This window comes from Ambystoma mexicanum, chromosome 6q, assembly GCF_040938575.1.
Source record: "Ambystoma mexicanum isolate Mex_15411 chromosome 6q, UKY_AmexF1_1, whole genome shotgun sequence".
Classification (NCBI taxonomy): Eukaryota; Metazoa; Chordata; class Amphibia; order Caudata; family Ambystomatidae; genus Ambystoma; species Ambystoma mexicanum.
Window position 1 is genome coordinate 1,562,733,262 of NC_090937.1, and position 19,101 is coordinate 1,562,752,362.

The window sequence follows — 19,101 nt, forward strand, 5'->3', positions numbered from 1 at the left end:
AGCTGTAAGCACTAAGACCCTTATCCTTGTAAGATCAATACACTGAGTATGATCAAACTGAGTCATAATATTGTAATGGGGCAATTATTGACTAGAGAGCATGTTCAGGCTCTGCCCACCTGCCTTCCTCTGAAGAAACGAAATTATAAGATAAGAAAGGACACATTTGAAACTGCACTTCAAAGTTTCCTGGAAATGCAGCTGTCATAAAGGATAGTTATGTTGCGCCACACAAGTATGGAACAGACAAGGCATTAGCTTGCACAATTAGTGTGTTTTAAAGTAGAATATATTAGGTGACAGAGGGCATGTACACAAGATAGGACTCACTACACAAGTAGGGCAGAACAACTGTAGCCAGATAAGGTTGCTGATACCCATATGGAGAAATATGTGACATGCATGCACCAGGAAATCAGTAAATAGCAAAATAAATGCAAAATAAATGTGTCCTGCAGAGGAAAATAACGTGACAAGCAGTTGCCATTTTAAACCTGCTCCAGCACAGCAGCAAAGAGTGAAACACTGCAGCTTTAAGGGAGGACCCAGCTAAGCATACTATTTGACCAAATACATTTAATTCAGGGAAATGCTGTGGCCAGCTAGGTTGGAGCTGCCTCAAAGTAATGTTTTGGCCCAATACTCAGTAGGGGAGGGTTACATGGTGGAACAAGATATCATTGTGTGCATGGTAAATCAACTGTCAGGGTAAATCAGGTTGTGATAACACAGTAGACTATTTGAAGTCTATGGGATGAACTGAGCATCCCAGGAAATTTCATAAGTAGTTGGCAGATTGATGTCTCAGCGATCGCCTAGGCGTGACAGAGAAACGCGGATAATGCTAAAAGACACATAATTACCACGTACATGCTGAAAGCAGAATGATTCATAATACCAGTATTCATAAATGTGTCAAGAACAGGATGACGCGATTACTGTTGCAAGAAGAGATCCTTGAGACTCAGCGACATCATGGCAGAGATAACATGGGCTGTTTTATTTAATTAAGAACAAAGGCGATAAACTTGTCCTCTCCTCCCATCTACAATAAAACATGTCATCATTCCGCCAGTTCACGGAGAGTGTGACCGTATGTGAACTGATAAACACATGTCCTTTTTCACTGCAGAAGTAATTTAGAGCCTACCAATAATATACAAGTATGATGATGTAGCACATTTTTATGGGATGGTTTATGGGTGACATCTTAGATAAAGGATTTTCCAATCATTATTGTTGGACATATAGAATTTTATATGTAACTTAGTAGAGGGAGCCAATGACCAGGTTTTCATAACTATGACATCAGCATGGCTATAAAAACTGCTGTTTCCTGTTGAGATGTGGAGAAATATCTTGAGTGAGAGCTTGGCTGTTAATCTTGTTATTCCCCCAGTTTTACATTGCAATTAAAGCTGGGTTACCTTGCATTTGGCATACCGCAATCCACTATGTGCTGTCTCTTTATTGCCAAATACCAGTAAAATGGCTATTTGGTTTTTGATTTGACCTCTGTTTCATCATAACAGCTGTTAGGAGAGCACTTGAAAGTGGGAGGAATCCAGCATGCAGTGCTATATAAAAAATATTATAAGTAAGGAGCAGATATTGAACAAAACACCATCTTGTACCACAGTGCAGACCGGGAACTTTGAGGAAATGCCATTTGGCAAGGGCATAGAAGCCCTTGCTTTTTTGAATTGTATAAATTATTCAAATGATGTGAGTAATTCCATCTCAGAAAGAGTGTTCGGCTAACATTAAGCTCCATGTCAAAAACAAAGTGCCACATGTGTCCTCCTTCATCTTACCCTCCAGTGGACACAGAGTAGGTTCAAAGGTCACAGGTACTATTTTGACAACTGATGTGACAGCGATGTCAATACAGTGCAGAGGCTATATTCAAACACTACATCTCTGTGCCAAGATTACCTAATTATTATGAACTACAATCCTGGGGGCAGTTTAATCTTTAAACATAAACCATGCCTGAGTTTTTGGTGCAGTGGCTGGTAGTTAGCCTGGGCCAAACATGGGCAGGCTGTGTTGATTCCCCTAGACTGGCTATCTCTGCTGCACCCAGGAGGACAATAGCCAGTGTGGGCTGCCTCTTCTGTGATCCATTGTGAGGCCAGGTAACACCTCTTTGCAGCAGGATAGAGTAGAGGACCAGATGGGCATGTCATCCCTAGATCCTGCCCCCTCACCTCCATCATATTGGAATAGCAGGAGAAGAGCCCTATGGCATGGGTAGTATAGCTCAGTGGCAATGCGCTCATCTTGGAAGCAAGACGACACAGAGCAACACAGGTTCAAATCCCAGGTCTGTGTTTAGAAACATCTTCGGTATTAAGCGCATTATAAAAATCAATTTTAATTATGTGGGACAACAGGTATTGTCCCAATACTGCATCGAGTGTATGAGAGATGATATGCACTCAGACAACTGTATCGAATGTGCCCTCACACTGAAAGTGTGGAAGGATGTCTGCACACACCATTGACAAATGATTAAAGGGTTCCGGGTCTCCTCACAGTCTTCCAGGTAAACTAAAGGTAAATGCAAAAAATGGACCGTTGAGGATGGCGAGAAACTATTTGATCTTGTTTCTACAAAATATATGTATTTATTTACATATAAACAATCATTTAGTGGTACTCACCCAACATCGGCTCAGAATGGTCCCAAAATATACATATATACATAATACTTCATACTCCATTCAATCTACTCCATCATACATACTCACTCATACATATACATAATGTGCTACTCCCCAGTACGTTTTGAATTGGTCGTGTGACATATAAGACCATAAGCCAACAAGTTCACAAGTTTTTTCTACACCCCTATGTGTACTGAAACGATATGCAAATACTTAAAGGGTAAAGATGTAACTAGAGTGATTAGAGAAACATGTAATCGAAGAAGTCATGTGCACCCAAGAAATAAGTGAGGAGAGATGAGGTGAATTTACATACGGAGAAATGCAAGGTAGCTGAGACATATAGAAGCTTACTGTAGAAGAAACCCGAGCGTGACTGCGGCGACCATGATGGAAAGATGGACGTCCGAATTGTGTTGAAACCAATCAAGCTACCTCAGAGACAGAGCAGGGCTGCATAGGCAGGAGACGCTGGAAAACAGCTTGTGTGAGGAATAAAAAGGAATGTATTGGCCTGGGATCAAAGATGCCACATCAAGGAATAAATACCAGGCACAAAAGGTGTCAACGGGATAGGCCTTGTACGTAAGACATATTTCTCTTAGATTAAGCAAAGAAGAAAACATCTGCAAGTGCCAAGTATTGGACAATCAAAGATGCAAAAGGCCTATGCAAGGTGGAGAGAGCAATTCTCCAGAGGCCAAGAGGAGTAATGACAGCCAGTTTATTGAAATAAAATAGCAGTAAAGAAAAGGACGAAATTGGCAGAATCGTGGTCTCCTCATACGTGACTCATAGTTGAAACCAAGGGCTATTCATTAAGCTCCAGGTGAAGATAATGGGTGCCTACACACCCTTGAAAGTTCCAGAACAGAGAACAGACTGCAATGTCAACTTTAAAGAGGAAGCGTTGGCTTGAGGCCTGAACGATGAGAGATCATGGACTAATTAGGCAAGTGGGTGGTAATCTGGCATTGCTCTCTGCAGCTGAGTTTCGTTTTGCTTACGTGCTGCTAACAAGCCGAAAGTCCAAGGTTGGGAGAGAATGCCAACCAATCAGAGGGACTATGTAGCAACATGCTATACAATGTTGCACAGCCGATCCCGCTGCTATTAGTCTGCTATAATCTGTATTATACGTATTTAGAGGTAGTTCAAGGCATGCCTAGTAAGGGGCATCCAGTGATATTACTAATACTTATATGATATACAGGCATATATGTTCACTTAACCAATCCATCTCTAGGTTTTATAGTTTGCCACGTAGAATGACATCATAGCTGACGTACATTGAGGTATAAAACTTTTATGTAATCCAAATTGTAGTGTGAGTGTGGGGGCTACAGTTTGTTGTTTTCCAGATTTCCCTGCTTTATTTGCACTGACAATAAAGTATTACTTTGCCATATTCTTTGAGTCTGTCTGGTTATTTGGGTCTGAGATCATTATTGGTAATTCCATCTAGCATCGATTGAACATCCGAATTGCGTTCACTGCATTCGAATAAGAAGCGCAGTCTTATCTGATGCTGCCAGAATGCCAAATTCGCCATCATTCACCACGAGGATGGGCTTCTCCAAGATGGGCGACCCAGGCCTGATGGACCTGCATCGACGTTCGATCTAACCCACAACCTGCTTCTAGGCCTGGATTGGCTGCTGCTGCCTACGTCAGCACAAATCAGGCACGCGGCAGGCGTAAGACGGCCCACCTCGCCAAGGCCCAGGAAGCAAGGCTGTTTCCTGTCCTCAGCCTGTCACCAGCCGTCGCCCCTCGCCGGAATCCATGCCCCTCGACCGCCGGACATCCAACAAGATAACCGCACTCTGCTATATCTTGCTCTTCCTTGGCATACCTGCTACTTGCCAACACCCATTGCCACTTGGACAAACACTACGCCAATAACACGTGCCTTCTGCACCCCCCCACAGGATCGTATGATACGCGCCCTCAACGCGCTCCTTGCCCGCTCCTGTATACACTACGACTGAACTCTAACGCGGGTGCGCCCATACAACCCTTGGCGCCTGTAATCAGAAAACCTCCCAATGCACCACTTTGACCCAACCCCGGCAAAGCTTTCTATAGACGGCTGATCCCATACTAGCCCATCACTACACTATGCTGCTCGTCCTACACGTACTGCAAGTGTTAACCACTGAGCCTACTAGATCCATCTGCTCATACACCTACTCGAGACGGATGCAACTGGCATTCTAATACACTTTTTAAAAGTGAACCCACCTTTGCTGCATCTCGTAACTCTGCACTGCACCTGCCTGCACATGCTACTTTGCTCAGTCTATGAAATTCGATTCTAGGTGAACCCACCTCTGCTGTACTTTGTCACTTTGCATTGCATCTGCCTGCATGCGTCACTTTGCACAGCCTATGAAATTCGAATCTAGGTGAACCCAGCTATACTGTACTTTGTCACTTTGCACTGTATCTGCCCGCACCACCATGTATTTTGAATCTAGATGAACTCTACTCCTGCATTTTACACCTACCTACCTGCACCTCGCACACTAACATCACTGTGCACTTGAACTCAGCTACCCTTAGTCACAGCTTGGGCTGCTCCTCCAACCAGCGATACCATTTCAGCCTCCACCACCACGCACCTTTGTTGCCAGACCATGATCCCCTGGCTCACCCTTATTATGTTCCCTTTCTGCCTCACGATGGACAACATACCCTGCACCGGGAACAGCTACATCTCCCACCAGGACGGTCTGGCCAAACTTGGATGCCCAAGACATCACCCCATCCCCTGCCCCACCCCCTTCCTACCCTCCGCGTCCCCCTTCCCACCCACCACCACCACCCTCATACTTCCCCCATCAACCTGGGCCTCTCAGCCAACATTATACACAGCCACCCTAGACTAAACACCAAACCCCACCACACAAGACTCAACATCAAACACCCTGCCCTATCCAAGCCTCCTGGCCCGACCCCCTCCACCTTCACGCCTAACCTCACAGCCTGCAATGACAGACTAGGCACCAGGCTCCCCACTACAGTTACTAGACCCAATGCCAAACCCAACACCAAAACCAACATAAAGAACAATACGCTCAATAAGCCTAAACCACCCCCACTAAAGGGAGCCCTACTCAACGTTAGACCCTTGGCTGCCCACCCCACAGAAATAGCGGACATCATTCTTTCCAACAACCTTGACTTCCTAGCCCTAACAGAAACCTGGCTTCACGAAGCGTCCGGACCACACTTATCACTAGCCATCCCAGACAATTACTCCATCCTCCGAGCCGACAGACCTAACGCTAGAGGAGGTGGCATAGCGATCATCTTCAAATCCTCCTTAGACTTCAGATCAGCCCCATAAGTATCACTTACTTCATGCGAGATACTCACTGCTAAATTGCAAACCTCCCACACAAGCACAATCACCTTCCACCTCATATACAGACCCCCAGGTCCTCCAGGAGTCTTTGAAGAAGACATCACATCCCTCATTGCCGACAATTCCAAACCATCAGCACAAATCATGATCCTGGGGGACTTCAACCTCGGATACCAGGACCCGAACGATACACATGCGGCATCCCTAGCCAACGTCCTAACAGAACATGACCTCACACAACTCAATGTACTCCCCACTCATCAAAAGGGCAGAATCCTTGACTGGGTAGCAACTTATAACTGCAATACAATGTGTAAGGACCCCCAACCTCTGGCATGGACAGATCACCACCTAATCCCTTTTGAGGTCGACATCAACCACGCACCACCCAATAAACACCCCCTGGCACCTGCTTGCCCCACCAGAAACAAACGTAACATTACGGCCGAAGCCCTACTACCTCTGGTCCTACCCACCCTCGACGCTCTCCCAGCCAATGCTGACTTAAACCTATTGATTGACACCTTCAATGAGTCCATGGCCAAGGCGATGGACACCATTGCCCCTTTGAAACTACGTAAAGATAAACCAAAAGCTCATCTGAACTCGTGGTACACCCCCGAACTTAAATTACTCAGGAAAGAGAAAGCTAAGGCACATCTCAAATGGAAGACCAACCCCCTGTGGAAAACAAATCTAAGCTCACAAACGTATCCTCTCTATACAAAAGTGAGATGATTTGCACCAAAAAAGATATATACAACACCAGGATTGTTCAAGCAGGGTCCTCCACTAAAGAATTATTCAAAATTCTAAAAGAACTTGAAAACCCCATCTCACCTCCAGACACCTGTCTGAAAGACAAACCCTGGTGCACCAGCATCCAAAACGCCCTCAACAACAAAATTACAAAACTCCAAACTAAAATTGAGGACAAACGCCTACAACTCTCCATTAATATGGTCACTAACCCCAGTACACCACCTACGCCCAACACCAGATTAGGCTTCACCTTTAAGAAAGTTACCACAGTTGAAGTTCAAAAAATCATCACCTCATTAAAACCATCGAACTGCAAAGGAGACAGCTGTCCAGCCCAGATCATAAAAGACACAGCCAGAGAGCTTTCCCCTTTCATCACCAAACTTATTAACCTATTCTTCATCAACAACTCAGTCCCCAGTAACCTAAAGCAATCTTGGGTTCTCCCACTCCTGAAAAAACAATCCTAGATCCAACCATTCCCACCAACTACAGACCCATCACCACAGTCCCATTCCTTCTAAAAATCCTGGACAGAGTCGCCTACATCCAAATCCAGGAATACTTGGAAACCAACCAACTGCTAGGAATCCGTCAATCTGGCTTCAGACCTCAACATGGAACAGAAACTGCCCTTGTTGACCTCAAAAGCCAGATTGATGAAATTAAAGACAAAGGCAATTCCGCGATCCTACTCCTCCTAGACCTCTCAGTGGCCTTTGATTTGGTCAGCCACAAAATCCTCTGCAATCACCTAGCCGCCGCAGCTCACTTCTCCTCCTCGGCCATCACCTGGATACAATCCTTCCTGGCTAACAAAACAATGCGGGTCTTCTCAACAACTGCTGCTGCAGACCCCATCTCATGTGGTGTCCCAGAGGGCTCCTGTGTCTCTCCCACTTTGTACAACATATTTACAAAGCCTTTATTTGACCAACTGGACCGTCTGGGTGTCACCTACACGAATTACGCAGACGACACCCAGATACTCCTCACCATAACAGGCAACTATCAAGCAGATGTCACCCGGATCAACGAAATATTCTCCATCATTCAGGCATGGATGGCCTCCCACGGCCTCTGCCTGAATGATGAGAAAACTTAACTCCTCATTGTCGGCTCCCCCAGCAGCCTGACCAAACTTGATCCCCGCTACAATAACATCACGATCGATGGTCACACCATCCCTATTGCCAAAAGCGTGAAAACCCTTGGCTTCTACCTGGATGCCAACACTAACCTCGCCAAACAAACTAATATGATCGCCTCAGCCTCGGCCTATACCGGCAAGCTTATCAGGGCCAGCAGGCCTTTCCTATCACCCAATAGCTGCCTCACGCTCGCCAGAGCCCTCATACAATCTAAACTGGACTACTGCAACAGCCTGTACCTAGGGGCCAACCAATCCGTAATCAACAAACTACAGGTACTACAAAATAACGCTCTGCGCACAGCCCTCAACATTCCCAGACGAGAGCATATCTCCACTGCTAGGAAATCCTGAAAGTGGCTCTCCATACGCCAGAAAATTGACCTGAAAACCATCTGCCTTACATACAAGTCCCTTAATCACCTTGCACCACCCTATCTAGCCAATAAATTCACCATGAAATCTGCCACCAGAACTACCAGATTCTTCAACACTCTATGCCTGACAGTGCCCAGATTCCACTTAAAAAGAGCCGGAGGGACCAGTTTCACAGTACTCGCCTCCCAACTCTGGAACACCCTACCGTTCAACATCAAATCTATGGAGTCCTTCCAGATCTTTAGGAAGCAGGTCGTTAGCTGGCTCCTGAACAAAGAATAGCACCACTGACCTACTCCTGACCCACTCCCCTGCTGGGTAAACTGCTACATGCATTGTAAATTACTGTATATAGAAATTGCATATTGCCAATCTGCATATTGTTAAAAATCTAACTGTAAACTGCATTTCTCTTACAATATATGTATGTAACTCTAGCTTGGTTTTATGTATTAAGTATGTGACACAGAGATTCTCCACATCTATGAAACCGTCTTCTTAAGCGCCCTTCTACCTCTGGGTTTGGAGCGCTATACAAATAAAAAAACAAAACAAAACAAGGATCCCCTGATACCACTAATTTGATCTTTGAACCACTGTACTCGTATTATCGAACCTGCATGAAGCGCCTCACCCGAGCAGCGCATCATCCCTAGTCACATGTCCGGCATGAGCACCAGCCAACAAGATGGCATTGGATTGCCGTAATGAACCAAGCATCAAACTGCCAGAACTTTGCATTGCAGCTCAACTTGTACCGCTGGACCATCACATCACTCATTGACCTCTACCAGCAGTACTCATTGTTTCGAACCATGCTTGATCGTTGAACCGCTCTCGGTCATCCATTCAACTTGCAAAACTCACCGCTAACCTGAACTGCACAGAGCACCTGCTCGAATCCAATACAATGTTGACTCACCGCCTGGGGTCAATGAGATTCGCACCTTGGAACCAGGTTCGACCCATAATCAAGACCTTCCAAAACCTGGTTTTACAGTGTCAAACTGCTGAACATTGGAATCAGGTACTTTGATGTGACCCTGCCACACTGGTTGCGTCCCTTTTGCACCTTTTTCCAACAAGACATATAATGGTTGAACTCTAGTTGCATTTCTTGACTGTTTTTCCTCCCTACTAAGTACCCAGAGTGCTGCATCATTACAGTCTGCATTTCTCTGTCTTTCCTTTACAGGGATCGGTTTTTGATAGTATTTTTGATAGCTGAAGTTAAAATTGATTTGTATAGTTAAAGTATACATGTTTATAAGCCCTTGAATGGATATCCTTTTATTTTGAAACTATTATTCTATTGCTGTTTGGGTCACTACTGGCTCCTATTCACACCTTGTCTGAAAGTACAACTTTCCCTCTGACCACGTTACCATAAAAGGGAAGGGGATATTTCTTGTGTCTGTGTCTGTTTTCCCCTTATGTTTGGGCTCACTCTTGGTTTGTAGAACTGTGGGGGCTGAGTGGGTGGTTTAGCCACTACTCATTCTTGTACTTCTTCAGAGCAGAAGTTATGTTACAAGGACCTCTGCAGCCTGCAGCTTTATTTCAGAAAAAGAAAACTGCAGAATGCCTCTGCCTTAGTCCCACAGGTTCACATGCAGGATCCACCATGCAGCCTCTTTTATTGCAACCAAGTCCCACTACCAGCTGAACCTCCTCAAAGGGACTCTTCCCTTTCTCACCTACCCCGAGAAGCTCACTGTCGTCAGAACCCTGGTTCTCTCAAGGCTGCACTACTGCAACAACCTCTTTCCCAATCTGCCTTCCTCAACTCTCCGACCTCTGAAACTAATCCAGAACAGGACTGCAAGACTTATCCTTGGCCTCAAGCCCAGGGACCATAGCTCTCCAGCTCTGAAATCTTTCCACTCGCTCCCAGTGGCTGCAAGGATCCAGTTCAAGACCCTTTGCATCATCCACAAGGCTTTCTGGGGCTGGGACCCGCACTACATCCAACACTCTATTCCAAAATACCTTTTGCCTTGAGCCCTTCGCTCAGCTACCTCCATCTCTTTGTGGATTAGGCGCTCAGCCAGGCAGAGAGTGGGGGGTAAATCTCTCTCCTCTGCAGGTGCCTCCCTCTGGAATGATTCCTTGACCCTCTCAAACTTGAGGCGGACCACCTGAAGCTCCGGAAGCAGCTCAAAACGTTCCTTTTCTCCTGTGCTTTCTCTCTCTCCTTCCCCTGCTGACCTACCTGTCTGCTGTGCCGACTGGTTGCTTGGCTATGCTCAGAGTCCAGGCTCTTTCTTGAGGAGCACCCTTGCACTGCCTCCAGGCCTACCACACACTTATGGGCTGTAACTGTAACCCTTCAGTCCCTTGTTCTCCTTGCACTACCCAGAGTCGTGCTGGTCGGGCTGTATTTACTTGGCATTGCTGCCCTGTTTTTCCCTCTCCCTTGCACTTCCCCCCTCCCTTTCCCTTTGTACTTCTCATTCTCACAATTGCATGATCTGAATGACACAAGGCCTAGTAAGATCGTTTGTCTTGTCCTCCCTCTGTCTTCCCTCCCTTGTCATGCCTAGAAAAACTTGTGTACAGGCGCGTTATAAATAACTTATCATATCATATCATAAATGCAGCAAAAAAAGAAAGGAATGCATTCAGTTCGCAGAATGTCTAACACTGGTTTAAGAGGGGTCCTGTCTTCACAATAACAGTGGGACCTTAAAAGGAAACTGGCAGAGTAAGGAGGGATGCCAAGAGGTAAGGCACAGAACATTGGACTCAGAGGGGAACTTATACATTCAAGCCCAACCTCCACAGAGATTTCCATAAGGGCCACACAGCAACCCTGTCTATCGAACAGGCTGTTCAGGGCTGTCGTGATTTCTCACGGTCCCACTCAGGGACATAGGCAGGGGATCTGGGGCCCGGGATCCCCCCTCCCCACGAAAGACCATCTACGTAAGAGTCCCTAGACTTACAATTGGCCTTTTTTTTGTGGGGCGCGGGAAACCACGGGGAACCCAGAAGTCGGTGCTCCTGGACCTGGGGCCCCAACACACACACCATGTGTACACAGATGCGCTCTCTGTTCACTGGACCTTCTGTGCGGTGCCCATTTCTATGCCTTTTAGCATGTTGTAGTGTCTCAGAGCGTACAGCAAGGACTGCTGCTTACCCAGAGTTTATAATATCCAACAATGCATTTTTGTTGGCCCATTTAAATGTATTTGGAAAATGTGTTTCCCAGAATGATCCCTGCATCTCTTTAAATCTTAAAGAGCAGGAAGGATCAGTGGGGTAAGCACATCTGAAGTAATCTGATCCCCTTGGCTTTAATGGCAACTCATTAGAATAATGGCTGGCGTTTTATCCAAGCTGCCGGGACATCATTACATAAATGGAAGGGAAACTGATGAGCCCTGGGAAGTTTAAGATCAGTGGCCGCGTGGGATTAGTCGTCATCCAGACTATGTTCATTTACTCTAGAGTGGGATCACTGGCCAGGACTGGCAGGGGTGCTGACAGGTGGGAGCGGGCATTCTGGAGGCACTGCCATCTCGTGTCCATCTGTAATGAGGAAGAACCCTGCTGTTTAGCATGACTCAAGAGGCTGCATTTCACAGGTCCTGATCAGCCATTGTTGGCCTTGCAGGCAACAGCGCTATGAATTCTGGGACTTGTAGTTTCCCTTTCCCTGTCCCACAGTATGTGCTTGGGATTACTAAGTACCACTTATAGAATGAATAAATACACACACACCGTTTGCTATCCAGATGCAGTTTCTTCTCCCACAAAATGTTCTTCCCCCGCTACATCTCTCTCTGTGCACGTGGCATCTATTTCCCGCCTTCCCATCCTCTTCTCTATCCCTCGCTTATGTTTTAGTCTTTTAGTAGACGCGGGGCTTGGCATTATTAATAATAATGTAGCACATATATAGCGCTACGAACCGTCAGGCATCTGAGCGCTGCTTATTATTATTACCCACGGTGTGTAGTGCTCATTTATCAACCTCGGAAGGATGAAAGGCTGAGTTTGGCGCTGCCGGGATTCGAACCTGCGTCAACATGCTCTGCACGGACGTCAAAGCGAGCGCTCTACTCACGGTGCTATCTGACCGAATCTTAGCAGAATCACAGTATGCCACTCCACAAACAAGCCTGGGTGCACTCATACTACTAAGGTGGTGATTTGCTGTAGTCCAAATGACTATGAACAAAACAGTGTGTTTGTTTATTAATTTGTAATGTGCACCAGACCCGGAGGTATCAGGGCGCAGAAAACAGGAAGATACATGTATACTTTCAGCTTAGTGTTACATAGGTTACAAGAATAAAGGTACAATGGTTCCCTGTTAATGTTCCTCCTATGTGGGTTAATTCGGCTGTCTAGTCAAGAAACACCTGCGCCTGCGAGTAAGCCCAGGCGCTAGTTCAGATTTGTCCAAATCCAGGCCTCAAGGGCTAGGATCCTGACGGGTTTTCAGAATATCCCTCATTAATATTCATGAGGAGAAATATGCATACATTTGGAAGCATTGTATGAAAATGTATCTAATGAATATTAATGAGGGGTATCCTGAAAACCCGACATGGATCCGACCCTCAAAGGCATGGAGTTAGACAACACTGCGCTAGTTCGATGGTTGCCCTAATGTGAAGAAAGGTCCCCAGTCATAGGTTCCTGAAAAAGCATTTGTGAATGTGGTGCCCCTCTGTCCCACCGGTACTCACTCGAGATTTTCATTCACAGGAAGGAGAACCGCGCCCAGGATCACACTAACCCAGCAAGCTCAGGTTCACCATGCTATTAGTGGGGTAGTGCTCTCCTGTCTATCCGGGTTTTAGGGGTTGCTGTGCTTTTCAGCTTGTCTGGGGTGAGGTGTGGGTGTTGAGTGTTGTCCCGAAGGTTATTCCAGTGGCAGCGGCCAACTGCCGGATCAGGTGGTTAACACCGGGCTACACCATAATACAGAGTCCTCTTGGCCCTTGCTGGAGATAAGCCTCAGCATACAGGCCAGTGGGCAGCAATAGTGCACTCTGGAGATTTTGCAATAACCAGTGCCTCTGACACACCGCTACAACCACCCATCCCCAGCACTGCGCCACGATGGTTGAAATATATATATATATATGCATATATATATATATATATAATCGCTGGAAATAACATTGAGAGTGACTCTATATTTGTTTTAAAGGCCCTAAACACCCTCCCCAACATATTTTAGGACTGGTGCAATTATATAAACAAACACCAGTCCCAGAAAATGTGGGGAAACTGTTGGATGGTGCCTTTAAAATAATATCGAGTCACCCTCAATGTTTTTTCCAGCGATCATTTGACTGGATACCAAAATAACATCAAGCGGTAATTGGCCATAGAAAAGTAAAACCCACACAGTGCTCTGATAAATGACTCAAGCTTCCATTGAGGAGAATAGGAGAATACACCCTCGAGCGATGCAAACTGGGGGAGGCGCTTTTACTGCAGGGACTCTACGCCTGCCACTGAAATGTAAATGTGTCCAGTGAGTGGTATTTACTCAGCTGCTGGAAAATCAAGGAGATATGTGTTAAACCAGCTGTATTTTTTATTACAGATGGCATTTACTAATTGCAGTAATTCCATACTGTGAGCGGTAGTGCATTATAGCAATATTGCTGAGAATGTTGTCCAGTATTTTGGTGAAGCGGTTATTTGCCACCAGTGGTATATTTTATATCAGTATATAGCCCATTTATACTGAACAGAGTTGACCGTTTAATCCGCTGATGCACATTTGCAAGGCAAATTAAGGTAGATAGTGGAAAAAAACCTGTTTCTGATATTTTTTTACTTGTGCTTCAGTTGACTTGCCTTGTGTCACTAAACTACTCCACCCTTTCCCTTCACACAGTCATAAATGCCATAGTCTTATAATTAGGGTGACCAGATTTCCAAAACGAAAAACCAGGACCGCCAACAACATAAAAGAAGGACTACCCCATCGCAGCCCACCCATTACCGCCCCCTGCCAGCAAGCCCCCACAGCCACCACCCAACACTATATCCAGCACTTCTCCTTTCTACAAATGATATACAATCTAAATTGTGCAGTTTTGTGTGTGAATCGTGGCATGTTATTGAAAAACAAGGTTTTGCTCTAATTGATATTACATGGCTCTCTGTACAATAATTTCCAAGCCAGTCTCTGTGGCACGGTCAGTAAGTGCTGGGCTTATACCTGAAAGGTTGGGGGTTCTAACCCATCTTAAAAATTCAGAAAGTGTTAAAATAACATCAATTACAACTGGTGTCACTGGCCTTTTGTCCAAAACCGGGACAGGGCTTTTTAATTTAAAAAACTCTTGGGACGGAGAGACAGAAGGCCCAATTCCAGGACTGGGTCACCCTAATTATACCGACCAGTGTGAATAGCTCACAGGTTAGGAGTTCACCTCTGACATGGATCAGCCTGCATATCAGAAGTTCCGAGCGCCATGCATCCGTACAGGGTTGATACATGATGTACTACTGTTCAATTGTGTAATTATTACAATGCTTAGAAGTGGGGAGAATCTCGCATGAAGTGCTACATAAACACCCTGGTATTATTATTACTCCAACCGGCAATCGGAGACTGAAGAAATCTATTGAAAGCAGCCTGTTCTAACTCACGCCATGAATCCCCTAGAAGCGTTCTCTGTGCCTCCAAGTACGAGCTCAGCAAGGGACTTGCTGCTTCGGTACACGCCCAGAGGCCCATGGCCGCCTTATTCTGGAAACTGCGCTAATTAACAGTCCAGCGCTAGCCTGAACCATATTTCCGGCGTTACAAGCCTTTCTTCTTAAGCTAGCCAGGCAGCTGCCTCGAATCTACGTGTGCGTCACAATTCCAAGGTCATGTCAGGCCCCCAATAGAGGCCGAGGACCCCAATCCAACATGGCGGGGTCAACGGGTAAACCGGTAATGAGGGCCAATCACAAAGAGCCCAAACAGCTTTGCACAAGCGCTCCTGATTAGGGGAACACATCGAGAGGTCACCTCACCCCTCATTCTTTGACAAGAATACACCCGCCATTTTCTATCTGATTCCTCCTGTTGTCGTACTTAAGTGGCTACAAAAAATAGGGGCCTTCCGTGGTTTTAAAGCATTCTTTTGTGAAGCGCTCGCCAGGCCAAATGTCCAGGCGTTCATTGTGTGCGTGCAGTCAGGTGGTATTTGGCTTGCTAGCACGTGTTAGTGGCCTGCTAACTCTAGGTTTACACCGAACTCCTGAGTGCACGGCGACATTGCATTCCCCTTTAGTAACAAAGAAGGCAGTGCTGTGCCCACAAGGGTCATCGCCTGTGCCAGTCCAGCCAGAATATCATTTATCTTGATGAATGCCTATCTTGGGTTGATTAAGCTATCTAGTAAGACAATTTCCTGGAGCAAAAGACTTGCATTTGGGCTAATTTGCATATCCACAATGCCTTGCTAATGTACTGGAGGCGTACTTACAGCAATGGTTTGAGGTGGCGTTGGGGTATGTGCGACTTGGCTCAAATGGATTATTAAAGATATATTGGTGCATTGATGGTCCCATATCCTATGCATGTATTTGTATTTTGTTTATTTGCATAGAGCTCCAAGCCCGAGGGCCTCATATGTACATTATAAATGTGCCCTGGTTTACAATAAGTATGGCGCCATTGGGAAGTTGCACACACGGCGGTATGCATGGAAGACAACTTTATTTAGATGTTCCTTTTGAAACCTATTTCCCTTACAGTTGATTACCTTTTAGCTAACAATCGATACAAGATCGGACACTGTGGCTCTATTTTCAATGGGTGACCCAATCAAAGAAGGTGTAGCGGGCTGGGCGGCCGCGTACGTCAGTACGGCATCCATGAGAGGTGGTACGAAGAAAGAACATACCAGACAGGCACTCCTGGTCAGTGGGTATAATGCACCAAGAAAGATACATTGTAACACATATGGATGGCCAAGCCCAAAAGTTCAATCCTAATTAATAGGTTGCCCACTGACCCTATGGAAGAACTTCGCTAGAACTCTATGATGGCTGTGCTGATCCTAGAAACTCGATGGTGTGCCGCCTATCTAAAAGAGATTGGCAAGACGATTGCCCTGTATTACTATTCCGACAGTTGGAATGTCAGAGAATTGGCAGGGGCGTATTCCCTCATTTATAAAGAAAATCTCCTTCTGACTGAAGGAGTGACCATCTACTCCATTTGTGGCTCATTCGACGGAGGGAAGCCCTGTCAGAATGTGATAGACAGAAAACAATGGTGTGTTTCTTAGAATAATGCACGGCAGAGATTTGCGTGCTGTAGTGAAATGGATGGAGGGTTCTAATCGGAAAGAAATTGGCACATTGAAGGTGCCACCACGTGATGTCCTGGATAATCCGGATTTCCACAGTATTCCCATGAGATCGTCCCGGCACGATGCAGGTCTAAAAGAATGATCAAACTCTAGATTATGAGAACGCTTCTCTCAACAAACCCTAGCCTAGATTGAAGTCATTTTGCACAAGGTCCTGACGAATGCAACGCAAAGAAGGATAAGTAACTGAAACTGGTCGACCACACATACTACGGATCTCCTTTCAATTTTTAGTGGTACACAGTTAAAGAAAAATACAAGTATTATCTCAGCAAATAGTGCCATGATTTTTCCAATGAGCTACACACTCTCGAAAGGGTCAAAATAATATATCAAATTTCCTACTAGAATGTAGCTTTTAAAAACGTTTATTTTTTTTTCTATACAACACATTATTTTCTGTCTTTCACAATCTGACAGGGCTTCACCCCGTCGAATGGGTCACGACTGGAGCAGATGGTCACTCCTTCAGTCAGAAGGAGGTATTCTTTACAATTGAGGGACTAAGTCCCTGCCAATTCTCTGACATTCCAACTGTCGGAATAGCAGTTTCGTGCAATCTTCTTCCCTATCTCTTTTAGGCAGGCGGCACACCATCGAGTGTCTATGATCAGTGCGGCCACAGTAGAGGGCTAGCAAAGTTCATCCACATGGACACTGAGCAACCAATCAGGATCTACCTTTTGGGGCTTGTCCACCCACATGTATAACAAAAGAGTATGAGCATTGTCACACAATCCATGCTGGAGGGGTTGAGTGTTTTTAGATGTTTTCTTTGGTGTGTACCGCTAAAACAAAGTCTTGTGGGATGTACTGTAGCCTTCATCGCCACGGCTATACCAGGTCCCTTAACCCAGGTGGGCCCACTACGGTGCTTTCATCATGATGAGGCACTTATTGCTTACCAGTAATGCTCGTTACTCACAGTTATTCCCTCCCTCATCACAGTCCTACTACATGGTTTTAAGGGCTGTGATCAGAAAGAGGGATAATGCCCAAATTACTTATGAGTAATCCTCATCGCTTACACTGATTATTCTCTCTCTCTCTCTCTCTCTCTCTCTCTCTCTCTCTCTCTCTCACTCTCTCTATCTGTCTCTCTGTCTGTCTCTCTTTGTCTCTCTCTGTCTGTCTCTCTGTCTCTCTGTCTCTCTCTCTCTCTCTCTCTCTCAATAAACATAGGAACAATACAGCTTCTCTCCTCAAGATCACTGTTGCAGCCATGTCTGCTTCCCAAATTCACACCGCAGCATTTCACCCTCAGCCGCATTGCTCCGGCAGAACTGAGGTTCAAAATTAGAGCTACTGAGTCTTCCTACAGATAGTCTGATCAGTTTCAAGAACTTACATTGAACCGAAATTAAGTCATTTGAAATTGCACAGAACAATATAGCATCAGTTTGGGTTGCCCTATAAATGATAATGTGTGAATAAATACCTTGACGTTGTCCAGCACCACAAGCGGCCCATTCACTGCGCAAACAGTCTTGTACGCTAAGGGGTAAAAGAGAAAATGTGTATTTATGTATTGCTGGTTTTTACTCCATCTTGCACAGTTAAAGTTCAGATGAGGGTTTAGCATGTGCACATGAAATCACTGGTGTCAGCAATCCTGACACTTCAGAATCAGACGTGATATTACAGGTCGTGACAATGATGAACCTGACACTGCACAAGCAGGAGCAATGGTGCTGCTGCAGAATTCAGATACTAAATCATAGGAGTCAGCAATCCTGATGCTGTAGGATCAGACACAAAATCACTGTTGCCCAGATTGCTGATCTTGACACTGAGGAATCGGACCAGAAATCACAAGTGGGAGCAATGGTGATGCTCTGGAAATAGGAAATTAATTCACGGGATTCAGCAATGTTGAACACTGCAGAATCAGAGATGATATCACATGTGTCAGCAATGCTGAGCCTGACACTTAGGAATCAGACCAGAGATTAAAAACAGCAGCAATGCTGAGGCTACAGATATCAAATCACATGTGTCAGCAATGCTGAGCCCGACACTCAGGAATCAGACCAGAAATCACAGGCAGGGCTAATATTGATGCTGCTGAATTCACACAATGAATAACAGGTACCAGCAATGCTGAAATGGTGGGATCAGAAATGAAAGCACAAGTATCAAGAATGCTGAACTTAATACTGAGCAATCGGACCAGAAATCACAAGTGGAAGCAATGATGATGATGCAGAATTCACACATCAGCAAGGTGGAAGCATGACAGTGCATGACCTATAACTGACATCAGGCATGTCATAAAGGCTTACACTGCAGCACCGGACTTAAAGTTACAGATGGTATCCATAATTACATGGCCCGTTCCAATCAGGAAATCCTAGGCAGTAGCAATGCTGTCACTGAATAATCTGAATGGAAATCTCATGTTGTAGCGGCGCTGACCTTTCATAACCC

The 19,101-nt window shown here is 45.5% G+C and overlaps 1 protein-coding gene across 1 annotated transcript in view; it reads right to left on the minus strand.

The window, feature by feature from the left end:
* The window catches only part of ATP6V1B1 (ATPase H+ transporting V1 subunit B1), a 433,722-nt gene that overhangs the window by 275,961 nt on the left and 138,660 nt on the right, over nucleotides 1-19,101 (minus strand). Inside the window, exon 2 of the mRNA XM_069632272.1 lies at nucleotides 18,113-18,168. Within this exon, the coding sequence (XP_069488373.1) occupies nucleotides 18,113-18,168 (56 nt within the window). The remainder of the gene's footprint in view (nucleotides 1-18,112; nucleotides 18,169-19,101) is intronic.